The sequence below is a fragment of the Perna viridis genome, chromosome 1, assembly GCF_037379345.1.
Source record: "Perna viridis isolate PV_CMFRI_1.1 ecotype Kerala chromosome 1, ASM3737934v1, whole genome shotgun sequence".
NCBI lineage: Eukaryota > Metazoa > Mollusca > Bivalvia > Mytilida > Mytilidae > Perna > Perna viridis.
The window spans coordinates 15,353,396-15,371,555 of NC_142445.1; the positions used below are offsets into that span (position 1 = coordinate 15,353,396).

An 18,160-nucleotide genomic window follows, 5' to 3' on the forward strand; every position below is an offset into this window, starting at 1 on the left:
TCCTCTACCCAGTACTTCACTTTTTATGAGCAACTTGGCGGGTGTTTCTAGAAAAGCAGAGGACGCTTACCCTACTGGTGCACCCGGTCCATGCTCCCAGTTTTTAGTAGAGTCTAAGTTGTTTATTTGCTTTTGTTACTTTGTATGTATGATTTTAGTTATTTTATGTTCTTTGTTGTATGTGTGTCTGTTTTCCATGTCTGGTTTTTGTTCATGGATTACATTCTTTTCAATTACCGCTATAACCTTGTTTCCCTTGATTACTCTTCCCTAAATGCTGCTATTTGGGCAAAGACCTGGGGATGAAATTGTTAATATCTGTAGATATGGAGATTTTAACACTCTTTAGTACCATGTACACCCTTTGGCTTCGCCTCAGGGCGTACCTTAGTACTTCAGGGATTGAAAATCACCGTATCTACAGATATTAACGTAGATAACTTACGATGACTTATTTTGTTCAAAATATAATGGAAACTTTCACCTGACATACTAAGTGAAACAATCTGATACACTGAATATCTTTATTCAGTAAATCTGGACTATACACAGCACACATGATCACATGATCACATATTGATATTCAATATTTGTCATTAATCCACTAAACATACATGCCCACTGGGCATAATGTATTGATTGTTAACAAATAATACTTAGTATGTTGTATAACTAAATTATTTGTTTTTAGTAAACAAATTTATATATTAAAAAGATTTTGTGAAAACTAATTGTTTTCTGGAATAAACCAACAAGCTTAAAAAACACTCTATTAATGGTGAAAATAAAACTATATATATATATGACCAATTTCGCCGCTGGATCTAAGGAGGACAAAAAGATAATGCAAATGTAAAAGTGTAAATATAAACAACAATTCAATGTTCAAAAGTTATCATTGATAACAAGTTTGACTTACTTTGTGACCAGAATAAATATGATGCCCCTTCACCTAAAAGTGAAAACAGTTCACAGTAAGATTCTAAGTTGTATACCAACAGATAAGAAATTCTTATAAAATGTGGAATTCCAATATGGAAAAAAATACATGATATAAAAATCTATATTACATTACAGCAAATACATTGATGATGTTCAGGGGATAGAGTTTAGTTAGTGTTTCCTTCTTTAAATGATAAATATCTGAAGACCTTTGGAAGTGAACTGGACAAATGACAAGGAGATTTAAATTTTCTTTCTGTCAATTCATCTGTTACTTAAATATCATAAGTATTTGAATCTCCTCCTCAATTTTTTCAGTTAACTCCCTTTGGATGTTTATCAGGTGATCATCAATTAGGGGGAGGACCAACTGTATCCCCTGAGAATTATCATTGTATCTACTGTAAAGGACTAAAATGAAAAAATACAACTTGATAAACATTGTGTACATTTTTTCTTACTTGACTTCTAAGCATTTTTTTTCAACAAATAACAGTTCTATATAAGATAAAATTGGAGTACAGTGTACAAAAAATCAGACTGAAGTATTGGCATAAATGAAAAAAAAACACTTGATGGTGGAGGCTGATTTAAAACTAAAATGAGTATTTTGCTCTATAACACAGGAAAACTGAAAATAAAAGAAGACATTCAAATATCATACGAACTACAAAAAATTTTGAGATTCACCATTAAAGTTGTCATTCATAAACTAGCTGCCACATCTAAAAAGACAAAAAAAAAAAACAAAAATGATACTACTGTATCTAACAATTAACACAAGAAGTAATCAAATCCCAAGTCTATTTCCATTTATATGAATATATGAAATTCATGTTACTGTAAATCATTCCCATGTAACAGGTTGACTATAAAATATAAATATAAGCATGCCTGCTAACCTTCCCTCTTTTTTAATAAATCTCCCTCTTAAGGGAAGGGAGATTCCTCCTCTCCAGGAAGGGAGATTTCAAGTTAAGATTAAACACTGGAGCAGCTTCATATAATTAAAAGTGATCATTTGTAAAAACATGAATCATAACATTACAATAAACAATTAGGCTGTTATAGCTTAGTTTTTTATACAATGACATATTTTATTGCCTTCAACAGTTCAACTAAGCAGACATATTCTAATAGACAGCTGTACTGGCATTGTAATTTAATATCAGTATGATTTACTTCCAATAAGAAAACAATCTAATGCAAAAAATCCACTAAATCTACGCTGAATCGTAACAAAACATTCTAAATGAATAAAACACAATAAAATACCTTAATTTCAAACAAGTTTAACCCTTTACATTAACAAGGTAATTGAGAAAAAGTTGACATACATGTATATGTAATCTTTACTTAGCAAATCTAAGAGACTGTGTTTTGATCATATTTAACAACAAAAAAATAAAAACAAAAGAACACTGGGCATGGCTGCACAATTGTACGTTTAATGTAACAAATATTTTTAAGAGCTTCCCTTTAGAAAAAAAACATATAGGCCAAATTGAATCACACTTTAAAAAAAAAACCACTTCCTAATAAAACATAGCGGTAAGTGATAAGTTATCATTGTGATTGTCTGTTATAACAAATTATCATCAAAACTAAACATCTTAACCAGAAAATGTTTAACAACTTATTACTAAATTGCACATTGCTGTAAACAGTTATCAGTGGTCTGGTTCATTTTGATATTTTTTTCAATACTGTAAAAATTACATAGCAAAATAAATTTCTTCCCAAGTCAAAAATTAAAGAATGTGCTTTACTTTCTCTGCTAAATTAAACTCAGGTTCACCCAGCCATGACCAAGTCAAACAGAGGTAATTAAATTTCATACCCTGGATTAACTGGCACTTTTCTGTTAATTCTAAAAAAAATTATCCTTTAAAAAATAATCTATCACAGACACATTTTTCCTCCGAAAAAAATACATAACAAATCTCCATTCTACACTTTAATTTCACTTTACATATCAAAAACTTAACAAGTTCATCACAGATCTTAACATAATTTTTAAAGACAAAATCTATTTCTATATAGTCCTTATCAGATATGATTCAAATTGATTAAGAATGTAAACTCTTAACAAGTACTATTTCATCAATAATGATTAACTTAAGACTTTCAATATTATATCACCATGTATTTTGGGTCTACATGAAGGTTTTTTATTTTGTCCTTTCGAGCAGATTTCTAAGAGCCAAGTGATATTTGATTAAATGAGTATATTTAATTTGTGTTAAAGCACAGGTACTCACAACAAATATATATACTGTATTTACCAATTATGTAATATACCAATGTACTACCTAGTACCCTTATATTTTTATACAACAATTAATTCTACCATCTCAACATCATTCGGAAAAAAATATGGAGCACTCTTCTAGACATGAAATACAACATGATTTCTGAACCTTCCTGATATGAACAAACCAGAAGTTGATTTCACAAAATGTCATAAGTATACAATAAACCTTAAGGTACAAAGACTTAACTGAATAAAACATCTTAATTTATAATCAATGTTACATTTACAACAAAAAAGTCCATGTTTGAGACTGAATGTAAGGGTGAAATATCATCAAACTTAACATGACTTAATATGAGACTTACAACTTAATAGGAAACAGACCATTTAGTCAAATACACAAGTCTCATAAAGACAGTTCTTCGTTTTCTGCCTAAAGGTCATAAGTTTCTTCAACAGCTTTTATTCCCTCTTTCTGAAGTCTTTTTAACATAGGTTGGTAAACCTCTCTGTTCATTGGTAACTGGATTCCTTTGTTTTGGATTTCACCTGAAAATTCATATAGATGTTATATGCTAACAACAACAAAAACTTGACCTGAACTAGTTTTTGAACATTGACTTTCGACAGAACAGTTTCTACTAAAGATTGTATATATTGAATACTGAAGTTCTATAAAATTTTGGTTGACATTTTTTATTCAGATAAGATTGAATTGGGCAAAATCATTGTCATATGGTGTGCAAGTCTTGTGATCTGACTACATGGTTTCATTGGTCCTCGTCCACCATTCAAATGCATAAAGATTTGTCATTAACATATCATTGGAGTCAATATCATAAAAGCAAAATATCTTTTTGTGTAAAAATACTGACAAAAAATAAATATATTAAGAAAAGCATAAAATAGAAGATTTCGCATTTTGATGCAGCGTTTCGATTTCCTGGAAGCAAACAATGAAATGCAGATCAGTCTTCAAATTTTGCAACGTTCTACATCAGAAATTCTGGAAGGGAAATTGAAACTAGAAAGAGACTTACAAACCCGATTTGAAGAGAGCATTTTGTAAGGTAATATTATGTAAACTGGTACTTCATGAAGAATCTTAACAAAATTATCCGGTCAGTGCTCATTTTTATAATGATGAATGGTAAATTGATTATGAGGCATCAAGGGTGAGAAGAATTCGAACATATCTGAATTAAAAAGGAACTATTAAGATATCAATTAAGAAAATAATTGAATAGTCCAGAAATACAACAAACCAGTCAGTATCATTTCTGTAGCAATTGCTGTAGGATAACCAACAGTCTTAGCCATAGCAGAGAAACCAGTATAGTCTCCATATACAGTCAACCCAACGGTCTTCTTCTGTTGAGAACCATCAGCCAACTGGGCTCCAATAGTGTGGTGCATCAGAATCATGTCTCTTTCATGACTTTCTGAAATGCAGGTAAAAATGAGTTAGGAACCATTTCTATTCAAGAAATAAATGAAAATATTTCATGGTATGAAGAAATAAACTCAGTTCTGTGGTGTACAATAATTCCTTGAGGTGACTATTTTTCAAACAAAGTATCAACATTCTATGATTTTTTTTTACTTATTTACTATAAATTTTTTCCAGACTTTGAAAGGCCACCATCTTAAAATGGCAGCCATGTTTAGATCTTTTAATATGGCATTGCAAATGATGCCTTATTAACAGTTTGGGGGAACATAATTAACAGAGTGAAAACAATTTGTTCAGGGGAAATAAATATATCACCATGTATTGGAACCACTTATCAAAGCTATGATTGTTATTATTTTAATCAAAGGCATGTGTACTTTTTTACATTCTGAATGACATTGCAAACACAACACTTCAACAGATAGTTTGATCCTAATACATTGTAATAAAAGTTGACATAAAGATAACAAAAAAAATACAAAACATATAAATATTACCATAAGCCAGTTTCTTTGCCAGGTAGTGGCACAAAGTATCAATGGGTGTTCCTTTCTTGTCAATAACAGTATCATCCAGAAGACCAAGACTGTTGTTTAATAGAAAAAAATAATTATTAAATCAAGAATAAGTATTAATGAAAATTTTGTTAATTTTCATACAAATATCTAAAGAGTCCACTATGTTAAGGACAACTTATTTGAAAGATACATCATTGCAAGCTTTGAAAGCCTATATATCTATGACTGAACTTATATCCTCCATAACTTTTAATTCTATTAACAGATATACCTAGTGTTACGTGTATGACTTTTTATTGCTTCAATCAAGAAAACTGTTGAGTCAGTTTAACTACTAAATGCTTCATGACCAATCTGAATTTTACCTAATTCAAGACTGAAAACTGTTAAGTAATTATATGAACTCTACATTGTACATTTTTTTCATATCAAAATCATAATAGCAACAATACATAAGGAGATATATCACTAATCAAACCATATAAATCATTATTGTACCACTTACTCTATGATGGTCTGGAGTCTTCTCTCAGAATTACCAACTCTTTCATATACCATATCCCTTAATGAATCATAGAAGGTGTCAGGTGACTTCCCGAGAACATCACATACATAAGATTTCTGTAGAGACAAATGATACAGAGCAGTGAGTGGTAATATCACATTGGTCAATTTACTTTTTTTCCTTTTGAATCTAATGGACCCATTCAGTAACTGCATTGCATTCTGGGATTGCCATTGACGTTCCTCGTTAGTCAAATTATATTTTATGAGGACACTGCATTTTAACGAGGATTAAAGGATGCATGCACTTCCCAGCTAAAGGACCTTGCTCTTTTAATGTATTTGCAAGATTATCAAACACTTCCATTAGATATTAAAAAAAAAGGAACAGTGTAAGACATCCTTCAAAAGCTACAAAAATACAAAATCATTTGCACAGTAAAAGGTGAGAAAAATATGATCAAAATAGATCACTGACCAACAGCCAGAGAAATTAAATGTGTTCCCTTCTTATATGAATGGAGGTATCTTAATTACCCAGGTCATATCTGGTCCTTTTGGATGAAGGTTGGAACACTCCTCAGAATTCAACAAATTCAAGGCAACAAGTCCTTTAATTACATCACAGAAGCCCTGAAATAAAAAAAAAAACACCATAAGTTTGTAAGTGTTTTTGCAAGAAATTGACTTTTAAACAACAATTATTACTTATAATTGCTATTAAAAAAGTTGTAATAATGATTTGGATTTCATGCAGGAGATTTGGTGTCTGCAACACGGAATTGAGAACTGGAAATTTTTCATCAATCTAACTTAAAATAATGGTTATAAATTTGTATCAACAACTAAAACATTCACTAAAAATACCACACATACTCTGGTAATTTACTTAATATCAGGCAGGTGTAACATGTTTTCTATCTGAATGACTTTTGGGGTTTCCTGATGGACCTTATTGACCAGAGAGGGGACCATCTTCTAATCAATAATTTAACAAAACTTTTAGACACAAGCTATAAACATTTAATGTTGTTAAAGATATGAAATTAAAAAGATCATTACTTTATATTACGGTTGGTATTTCAAGTTAACTTCCTGTCAGACTGAAATTAGGCTCTCAGGGCATTTAAGGTCAAAGGTTAAATCCCCACTGACTACCAATATGAGGACTATGTTCCTTTGGTTTTAAACAAGCATTTGATTGGTTGTTTTCTTTGAGCAAACCAGGTTTACTTGTATAACGTGGTAAAGAACCTTATCAATTGATCCAGTCTACTATTTCAACAATCCCTAACAAGATAATGTTTTGATTACAAAACAATCCTTAATATTTGGACAGGAATCAATTACAAATTGAATTATCAGTAATATTTCTATACTTTAGAATAAATTATATGAAAAAACCAGGTTTGGGCTTGCTAACATTTTTATAAACTGTTATAAACTTTATATGAGTAAACTGCCACAAACCAGGATATTTTGGACAACTTGTTAAAACCTTAAACAATTGTTCTGACCTTATATCTAATTGTTCCTCTTAGAAGTGTATGGGCAGTTTCTATTCCATAAACAGACATGTACTTAGTAGAGTCTCTGTTGGGTATACCCTCTAGATTAAACCCTGGTAGGAATGTCAAGTCATCTGGATTGTCCAGAAGTCCTCCTGCTGGTATTTCTATTTTCTAAAAATAAAAAAAAATGAAGTAAAAACAAATAGAAACCAGAAAAAATGTTTTGGGATTGCCATAAACTGTACTAACAAAACCATTAATAATTAACAACAGATTAACTGACTTGACATGAAACTGATACATGGATGAGTCTTATCACCCTAGGAAAATGCAAGGTTATGCAGAGCATGTTCACCAGTATGAACTGATAAGGTATATCAGTTCTTGTCAAGTAAGTGAACAGTCATCGTCTTTATACTATAACCAAAGTTTAAAAGAAAAAAAATTCTTAAGCCAGAAAAAAACAATGTTTTTGATTTCAAGTGGGCAACATTATGGCAAATTCAAAACAATGTAACATTTGAAAGAGTAATCAAGGGAACCAAGGTTATAGCGGTAATCAAAAGAATGTAATCCAGGGACAAAGACCAGACATAGAAAACAGACATACACAACAAAGAACATAAAGTAACTAAAATCATACATACAAAGTAACAAAAGCAAATGAGCAACTCGGACTCCACTAAAAGCTGGGAGCATGGACCAGGTGCACCGGTAGGGTAAGTGTCCTCAGCTTTTCTAGAAACACAAGCCAAGTTGCTCATAAAAAGTCAAGTCCGGGGTAGACAAATGAGGAAAGGAAAACTATGACCCTTTGAATAAATCAGTGAAAGGTCACAACAAAAAGTTATTTACATCAGTGACTGTACATATCATTCTTCTTGTAAAATACAGTCAATGCATTTTGACAGTGCAAATTAAATGGTATAAAAAATGTAAAATGGCACATATTTTCTATCATTATTATCAGAATATATGTTTAACCCACTTTTATAATGATTTTATTTCATCTTTATTGGAAAAGTTTAAATACTTAATAGCTGACATTTTTTATCCCCGTGGAGTTGTTTCTTTGAAATGTTCACCATAACCATTTTCATTGTATTAATTATCATAATATAAAGAACATTGCAAAAATTAACATTAGACCTGCAGTATTGAAGATCTTTGAATTTGGCAGTAAACATTATTCATCTAAATAATTTTTTATAACTGAAGATTTAAATGAAAGAAAAAAAATATCAAGAATTACCTGTCCATCTTTTAGATACGTAGCACCAGCCAAACAATTTCTTAGTACACCAATAGGAAACCAACTGGAATTATAAAAGTTCAATATAATTCATGATGCCATTTTCAGTAATGACATTTGAAAATGTAACTTACCAAAAAATCTATTGAATGTATCAGTTTCATCTTGTAAATATCAGATTGAAACAATATAATCTGACTAGAATGATTAAGGTTTTCAGCCATAGTACTGATTTCAGTATTTACAAACCTATATAAGACAAAGTTGGACTGTCATGTAAATTAATTAATCACACTATAACCTTTACCTCTTTAAGTAACTTATGAAAATGACAGTTGATGTTGGTTTTTTTGTTTATGTGAGTAAATGAAAAAATTAAATTCTTTTCTGCTTATGAATGTTGATAAGGTTATATTCTTTGAATGTGTACAGGGCTGGCAAAATGTTAAAAGCTTTCTTCAAATATATCAGCAATTAGAAACTGTCAGTAAATATTAAGAAAACAAAATTGTAGCATAAGAACGGTGAAGATACAGTGATATAATGGAGTTCAAATTGTAATTTTAAAAAAAAATCACATACCTTGGTGTATTGTAACTTAATTACAATGGAAAGATTTAAGTTACACAAATTAATATAACTAAGCAGGGCAGCCACAGCTTTTCAGGGTTTCTTTTTTTGTGCAAATGTTTTGTTTGTCATTTAAACTCTATCATATGCAAATGTTTATTATGATTTGAATGCAATCTTTGGGGTTAATATAGGAAATGACATACTTAAAATACTCTAAAGCTTTTTTGTAAAATGAATTGAGAAAGTCAAGTTAACAAACTTAATGATAGCTAATATTTAATCTTTCAATCTATATTTGATTAAAGAGACCGGCACTTTTAATTATTGTATAAAACTGCTTCAGAGGAACACTTGTATTAGTCTAATTGTTAAAACATTGGAATAAACTAAAATAAAAAAAATACCTGAATTTGTACATCAAAGGTGTGTTTGAATGCTCAGGGGCAGGTAATCCTCCGCACCACGAAACATAGGATGTGACCTGGAAGAATTTGTTACAAAAAAAATATCTGTATTATACAATTATGTTTTTTACTGAATGTGATATCATGTTTTAAGGTACATTTGACAAAGATATTGACAAATGCCAAAGGCCGAAGTCTTTTTTTTTTATTTTGCCATAAAACACTAATATTATACTCAATTATTAAGTGATAGTAAATTACACAATAAATTGTTGTACAACTTACAATGATATATATTCAGCTACACATTAAATATGCCTTCCCTTGTTTTTATTTTTCTTTCAACCTTTAAATATAAATCAATTAAATTCAATTAACTTACTTTTCCCCCACTTGATTTGATTTCATCGAAACACTCCATAGCCAACATGTGATCTATGCCAGGGTCAACTCCAACCTCATTCATTATAGTGATCCCTGCATCCACAGCACTGAAATGTGCCATTAAATGTATTAATTTTAATAGAACAAAATGTGTCCAAGTACATTAACCCCTTTTCTAACTGTCATCACATACAAACCTGTTCTACTGGTCACCTCAAATCAACGGTAACCTTCACTTAACGGTCATTTCAAAACCCACCAACTGTTTTCTCTATTTATTTTAACTCAAATCAGCAGTCACCTCCCTGACACAGCCAACAGTCACCTATTTTTTTGGCCGAAATCCTCTTTCTGATTTCTTATACCGGCCATTTGTAAACACCCAGTTTATCACTTGACCCGATAACAGTACCGCGTCACATGATTTAATTATATTTAGAATGTGTAAATATATATAATTGGGTTGCTGAAGGGATTAAATCAGTATTGCAATGAAAACAAAATTAAAGATTCGATAGTAAAGGTGTGAAATTTACTCACTGGTCGTAAAAATGTCAGTCTTCAGTTTAATTATGAAAGTTTGAGTTGTGACGAACTGTCTCAGAAATGGAAAATGGAAAGAATTAAGGCAATTAAAAAAATAAATAGTGGAAAAGGTGCCCATGCCGTTGTAAAGGAAATTAATGTCGTAAAAACACAAATTACTAAAATTGCCAAAAGAAAAGCAGAAATTATAGAGAACAATGAAAATAACTTAGACGATGAAAATAACATAAAATGGGAAATGTGGAAATACTTTGTTTTTTATTATCATACATTTTTATCTGAATGATATTTTGAATGAAAATATTATAAAATACATGAATCTACCTCTGAAAATTCAAGATTAATACATGTAATATTATGACAATCAGAGGTAGAATAATCTAAAGGAATATGGGATTATATGCTGACATCAAAGTCTTTCTACATCACAATTCGTATCATCATTCCAAAGGTCACCTCTCTATAAAGGTCACTTTGAGTATTCCCCAGAGGTGACTGCTTAATACAGGTTTGACTGTATTTAAACTGAAAATAAAAGATTATAGGAGCATTTCAGACAGAAACACATAGTCCCCTAACAGTTGCAAAATAATAATAAATCGGCCTTAACTTTGTCAAAAGAAAACAAATCCAACCAGAATTTCAACGTCATTCAACATTAAGTTGCACATGTTGTCATGCTAGGCACCCCCAACTTGTACAGGAAGTTGATATCAGAGAGCAACCAAAATCACTTACAATGGATATCCCATTAATATGAAGCCAAACACCAAATCTGAAATCAAACCATCTGTAGGAGGCTGAGATATTTGCAACAAACATTTTCTCTATCATTCCATGTAGGGAAAAATGGCAGTCCCACAAAACAGAGAGTTGATATCCCAGAAGACCCAAAATGACTTACAATGTATGCCATATCTGTATGAAGCCACACACCAAATTTGAAATCAATCCATTCATTGGGAGATGAGATAATTGTGATGGAATTACAGACAGCAGATGGACGGAAGGAAGGACAGAATGTTGGATGGACAAGATGATTCCAATATACCACCAACTTATAGTGTACGGCTGTAGATAAAAAGTTAAGCATAACTGTCATGAGAAATGGGAATTCTAAAATGAAACTTACTCTTGATGTAGATGCTGCATTTCAGGGGAGACGTAACTTGCAGTTACCATGTTCCTTTTGTGTCTGATACAGGCTTTAGCCACTTCCGGATGCAGTGCCCATGGCAACAAACTGCAAACATCAAGTAAATGATCACAGGGAAATATGTATTAAGTTAAAAAGGTGTATGGAACCAGATTAGCTTTATCATTCTTTGATCTACATTTACTGACTTATATAAAGTTACAACCAAAACCATTTATTATCACAAACATTATTTTTGATATAGAATATAAGAAAAGACATTTTATTGATGAAAAATATCAAGCTAGAAAATGTCTAAATAATAAATGGAATATATTATCTATGCAATACCTAACAGCCACATCATTTTCCTGAATAAGGCTGTCAAATTCTTCTTTATTCCTCTTGACATCCAGTAACATCATCTCATTGTTGGGGTATGCCTTTGACAATCTATCCAATTCATCTTTGAACTGGGATGCTGAAAGAAGTCATTACTAAGTTGGAGTTGTAACCTCAATTAAAGGCAATTAAGAACTCACTGTACTGTGAAAGTACTATTGTTTGTGGAGTTCCAATTTTGTAGGCCATGCCAAAAAATTTAGTTCCCAACAAAAAGGAAATTTCTGTTGATGTGTCTACTGAAAACCTCAAAATCAGGAATTCAAGAATTTGAAACTTGTGTTGCTTCCCTAATCCACAAAAATTGGTATCCATGAATTCAAGTACTTTTACAGTATATTCAAATATTTCTACACACATTCAAAATTGTCAAAACTTTTTCAGTAGCTTTAAATATTGAAAATCATAAATCACATACAGACCAAATGCTACACAGAAATAAACTTTACCCATGACAAGAGTACCTAATTCATGAGCCAAATACAATTTGTGATCATCTGAAACATAATGACCCAAGGAAGATATCAATAGTACCTTCCCCTTACAGATTTCATAATGGTTGTTCATTTAAACATCAAAATTCATAAATTAAGCAGTAAAATTGAGCCACAAACTGAACATTTTTAGCTTCCAAAAATTTCATTCAGTCTAAATACATACCAACAGTGACAACAAAGTCTTTGTTTCTGTTCAGGTACTCTATGACTGGAGCTGACACATACCCTGAACCTAAAATTAGAATCTTCTTCTGCTCTGGGCTTGTTTTCTTTGATTTGTGGGAAGATCTAAAAATACAAATTAAGTTTATGAAACAATGTCCAATTCAGTCTTAAAACAGATAACCATGTCCTTCAAATCTGTCACAAACATGGTTGATTACCTATAACATAAATCAAAGTTAAGTGAAGGAAAATTCATTTCAGATTGTGCCCATGGCATTTTTTTTTTTTTTTTTTTTTTTTTGGGGGGGGGGAACAAAAATGCATCACTTGTGCCAAGCAGACACTAAGTTTTCCATAGGTCTGGATTTTTATTGGGTTCCATTCCAGCACTGATTTTGGTTGAGAAGTGAGCATAACCTTAGACAGACTTTGACTTGTAAATATATAAGCATTACTGACACGAGGCCATGAAACAATAATATTTAAGAGTAAGAACTAATTTGACTGATCTGTGGAACTACCTATCTTACTGATAGTCATCTTCAATACATCCTATGTTGCAGAATGAACTAAGACAGATTTCTCTTAGTAAATATTATACTCTATAACTTCAATCTCACGCCACAAAACTTCAATACCATATCATACCATAAAATTTCAATTTCAAGTTTCAGTAAACTAATTTACAGTCTAGTTCATAAGAATAACAGATCAGACAAATCTAAAATGCAAACGATGAAAATAAAAACATAATCTCTCTATATATTGACTTACTGAAACTTTTTCCTAAGATCAGTGATGTATTCATGATTTGGTGTCAATTGGCCATTGCTTGCAATAACAGCCTATAAAGATAGAAACAATATATGAGTTTGAGGTAAAGCCATAACTTGATTATGTCAGGTAACATAAACTTGTAGTTTTGTGAGTAAGCTGACAGAGAAAACCAAATGCCTTCACTGGGACTTGTTAAACCTTATATTAATTATCTCCCCTTGCAGTGACCCAACATAAATTACTTATTTCATGCACACCTACATATGATACTTAATACTCCTACAAAACTTCACCTAAATCATATGAGCAGTTTAGGAGGAGTTGCACTTAGATATACATGTATATGAGGACAACAGATTAACAGATGTAGATGAACGAATGTACAAATAAAAGTCTGCCATATTTTGTTTGCAGGGAATACAAAAAATCCCTTTTCTGTATTTTTTTTTCTTTTTTGCTCTGATGATAAAGAATTAAGGTATTGTAATTATCAGACTCATGCTAAATATAATATATTTATGATGAATGTAATGTTAACACTGCATTTGTTATGTTCATTAATTCATACTTACATTTTTCACTTCAGGGTTGACTTCAAAATCAGAAAAGGGCTGGGTGGCATCAGACTTCAACTAGAAAAAGAAAACAATATTCAATGGCTAATTTCACAAATATCTGTTCAATGCAAACATTAATTGAATTATAGTACACTTAGTTGTTACAAGATTATATCTTCCATTAAGACAAATGACAGAACTGTCTGATTTTTATTTTTGTTTTCTAATAAATGAACATATGAAATAATGATAAAATAGTAGACAATAATAGAAACACTGATTGAAACAAGGTCTCATACAACTCTGGTACTGATAACATATAAATAATTCTACTGCTTTGCATTCCCCACAGAAGTCAATACAACAAAACACCTGTATATTGCAAAATTATCTAAATTATTTCCATATGGGAGCTTTGCCCACTAACAGACCCCTTACAACAGCCTTATCTGATTTTGACCTCTAGATACAGCCCTGACCGCACATCAAAACTGAATGAGAAATCATTCATCTAATTAGCTTACCATATCTTTGATATAAGGGTATAGTAAACTGCCAAAGAAATCAGTAGCTTCCTTAGGAATCTGGGCGGGCATGTTATCTATAGAACAGATTAATACTCCATTCCCAGCAAAGCTGAAATTAATTGCCATAACCATTAATGAAAAAAAAAGTTTTCTTACCAAAGCTTGAATAAAACAGACATACTATAGAATACATCCATACAAATAAGCAGTATACATGTGTAAATATACAGGAGTTATTTTACTGTCCTCCAAATGTCATTATAACCTACGCAAAAATAATCTCTTTTGTAAGAAACCGGTATATCATTTTCTATTAATACATGTATCATTAAAAAATTCTATAAATACAGCAACAAGCAAATATATTGATTGATAGAATGATTATGGTTTAACATCCTTTGGCAGATATTTCATGCATTTCAGGACAAGAATGATTAACTAATCAAACAGACCCTGCTTTGTTCTAGACTGGCACACAGAGCCAAATCTTCATTATGCTAGCTCACAGAAGCAACAGCCCACAGGTAGGCATGCCACCTCACTCAGACACATTATCCTGACTCAGAGCAAACCAGTTATCACTCTATCCCTAAAATACAAAGTGCGTTGTGGAAAGCACAAAGTAGTGACTATCAATCTTAAAGTCTTTGGTATGACTTGGCCAGAAGACTAACCCACAACCTTCAGCATTGGGAAGCAGGCTACCCTGAGACCACTGAGATGGTTCAAATATATCATAAGCTAGACTACATAAAGCATTTACATACAGTATATGTTTAACTTAAAAAGCAGTAAAAAGATATATCAATTAATTCAATAATTCAAAGTTCCAATTCAAATACAGATGACAAAATAATTATTACCTGTCAGTCTCTTTGTTCTGATCAGCATCATACAAACAAAATGGTTTATCTATAGTCGTACATTCATTCATGAATTCAATAGAACCTCCAGGGTCAGCTGAAATATCACAGAGAGCAATTAGACGATGTGGGAGTTGGGGACATCCTGCACTGGATGGAATCCATGGGAAAGACTGAGCACGGAGAAGATTTTTGGCATCAGGGAGTGTAATAAGTCTAGGTGCTGTTGGTGCCCAGTAGATTCCATTGATAATGACAGATGCATATGGTGCAATCTGAAATGGAAGAATAGAAATCTCAGTATATGACAACTTTAAGAATACTAACAGTTTATTTATAATTACATGCATTGAAAGCATTTCTAATTGATTTTTATCATTTACCTATGCAGTTATAATTATCCAAATACTTCAGAACTACATAAAAATTAAAGTTTTTTAGACATTCCCCATCCAAGCTGCTTTGAAAGCAGGAAGTACACAATGATTATGGTGTTATCTGTTTGTTTTTTTAATCATTTAAATTCTCACTATTAAATTACAACATCTATATCTATCAAAAATGAACAGATTTTGTAATACCTAAACTCTTCAAATATTCACAGTTTAATAAAGTTTTGAAAAAGGGTAACCCATGTTACCTTGGAAGCGAATGTTGAGTTATATCTGGATGGATGCTGTTCAAATTCTTCAGCATCAAACTTTCCTCCATCTTTTCTGACATAATGGTTCTCTCTGCTCACAACACAGATGTATAACTTGTTGGTAGCTGAGAATAGAAAAAAAAGACGCAATCAATAACTTGAAATAAAAGTGAGCTGAAATTAATAATTTAATAAATTTATGACTGAGGTCTAGAAATTCTGCCTTCTTTTAGCTTGCCAATTTTACTCAATAGATAGCTATAAATAGTTTTACAATGTTAACATCATAGGGTATATTTCTGAAAGAAGTTACTTTGTTTAGGCTTTATCTTGTTGATGGTACTTTCATTCATTAATCCTTCACAGATTACTTTGTTTTTTTTTTTTCATTTTTAATGTGTGTAGCATTGGTCTTTTCCAGATGTTAATTTCAACTTGTGGCTTTAAATAAAAAATAAGTTGTGTACTGTGAAGAAATCAACTTACATAGTTCCCTCAACATACATCAGGGCTTTCATACATAGTATCTGTGGACAAAATTACATAAAAAACAAACATTTCAAACCTAAAACCTTGTCAACACATTTAGGACATTCATGGGTTGTTACTTTGATAATATGACAGTCTATAGCCCTTTCCCAAAACTCTTTCTGTCACAATCAAACATGTTCCCAGTATACAATCTCTACAATGATATCCACCTTGGTCAAGTAGAACAGGCAGGGGAAATAATTCCTTACCACTTATAGAAGTATCATACACTTTCCCTCCAAATTATCTTAGCAAAGCTGAACAATTTTCAGTTTGTATAGAACAATTCTGATACTTAAATACAGGTATGTCTTGAAAGTCTTAACTTGTTTGGGAAATTTTTATTAAAAATCCGAGCTTGTATTTCTTAATCTAGTTTTGGGAATGGGCTATAAGCTAAAGATGTGAAAATTACTGATAATATTCAATGATGTTTACTGTTAAACCTGGTAATGAACTTAATGTTAAATATTACAATGTGAATTTCCAAAATATCAGTCAGTCATGTAACACCTACCCCCATGTTTAGCAACTTTTGGTAGATGTTCTGGGTCGATGTACTCATGAGGAAATTCTTGAAACACCTGCTGGGCCCCCTACAAAAAAAGGACATCTTGAAAAGTTAATTCTGCTTGACTAAATGCAACTTTAGAGACAAGACAAAAAACAAAAGATGACAGAATGCAAAAAAAAACAAGAAAAATAAAGAAAAACAAAAACAAACGAACATAGAAACCTGCATTCCAATTTGGGCTTGAAATGCAAAAAAAATGGTTTAGTTAAATATTTTCTTCTTTGCAAATGTTTCAACTCACATGAAGCTACACAAATAGTCGTTTACCTTGCAATAAAATCAGGCACAACAAAATGAACATTCTACTCTTTGAATCTTTTCTGTTTTGTATATAAAATATTTGGTTATTCATTACACCTACACATATTAGGTTACTGGAGTGTGGATACATGGGTAAAGTAAATAGTCACCTGAGAAACATTTCCAGATCCAGTAAAAACAAATACTAATGGTCCGAGAGATTTGGGCATTCTTTCCAATGCTATCTCATACCCAGCATCTCTTACAGCCTGTCTGGCTTGTTCTGTGTTTCTGTAATTATGGCTAGGTCCAATGTACTAAAATGAAGAATTTAAAATAATTACTACTAATACAAAAATTGAAAACAAACCTTCCTTTTCAGGAACTCCATATCACATAATTTTTTAAGCAGTTAGCTTAGAAATGCTAAGAATTACGAAAGACAATGGATTAAAATTTTCAGTCCCTTGTCTATTCCAAATAAATATACACGATCTATTGAAACAAACTTGGTTATAAATTATATATAAATGCATGTTGTATAAAGATCTGTATTTTCAAAAATGTTAAAATTGCTTTTGAGAACATTAACAACAAAATATTACCATGAATGGAGTGTGGTGACCCAAAGCTAGAAGCCTAAGCCCCAGACCATGTAAAATATTTAACATTCCAGCAACTCCAGCATAAACTCCAAAGGCCACTGTTCTATTCCCCTTCTCATCTACCATTCTTTCATAATCTATCAGTCTTATATTCTGTAATGAAGGCAAAAAATTATCAATTTTAACTTTTGTAGTATGTTAAATGTTTCTACTCTAACACATCTTTGGAAGAGAAAATAATGTTGGAGAAGGCAGGTTGAGAAACAAGGAAAGAAATAACCTTACAATCAACAAAAATTTAAA

General features: G+C 31.4%; 1 protein-coding gene across 3 annotated transcripts in view; it reads right to left on the bottom strand.

The window, feature by feature from the left end:
- Positions 1–510: 510 nt before the first annotated feature.
- Positions 511–18,160, bottom strand: part of LOC148627419 (alpha-aminoadipic semialdehyde synthase, mitochondrial-like) — a 30,062-nt gene continuing 12,412 nt past the window's right edge. For all 3 annotated transcript variants that reach the window (XM_088572767.1, XM_088572750.1, XM_088572759.1), the window contains exons 4-23: positions 17,858–18,010; positions 17,423–17,569; positions 16,956–17,034; positions 15,905–16,032; positions 15,265–15,539; positions 14,399–14,510; positions 13,890–13,949; positions 13,315–13,385; positions 12,539–12,663; positions 11,828–11,957; positions 11,474–11,584; positions 9,794–9,902; positions 9,412–9,488; positions 8,435–8,498; positions 7,189–7,353; positions 6,209–6,304; positions 5,673–5,788; positions 5,147–5,235; positions 4,462–4,638; positions 511–3,745 (exon numbers count right to left, since the gene is read on the bottom strand). In XM_088572767.1, the coding sequence (XP_088428893.1) occupies positions 3,630–3,745; positions 4,462–4,638; positions 5,147–5,235; positions 5,673–5,788; positions 6,209–6,304; positions 7,189–7,353; positions 8,435–8,498; positions 9,412–9,488; positions 9,794–9,902; positions 11,474–11,584; positions 11,828–11,957; positions 12,539–12,663; positions 13,315–13,385; positions 13,890–13,949; positions 14,399–14,510; positions 15,265–15,539; positions 15,905–16,032; positions 16,956–17,034; positions 17,423–17,569; positions 17,858–18,010 (2,400 nt within the window). In that variant the 3' untranslated portion in view covers positions 511–3,629. The remainder of the gene's footprint in view (positions 3,746–4,461; positions 4,639–5,146; positions 5,236–5,672; positions 5,789–6,208; positions 6,305–7,188; positions 7,354–8,434; positions 8,499–9,411; positions 9,489–9,793; positions 9,903–11,473; positions 11,585–11,827; positions 11,958–12,538; positions 12,664–13,314; positions 13,386–13,889; positions 13,950–14,398; positions 14,511–15,264; positions 15,540–15,904; positions 16,033–16,955; positions 17,035–17,422; positions 17,570–17,857; positions 18,011–18,160) is intronic.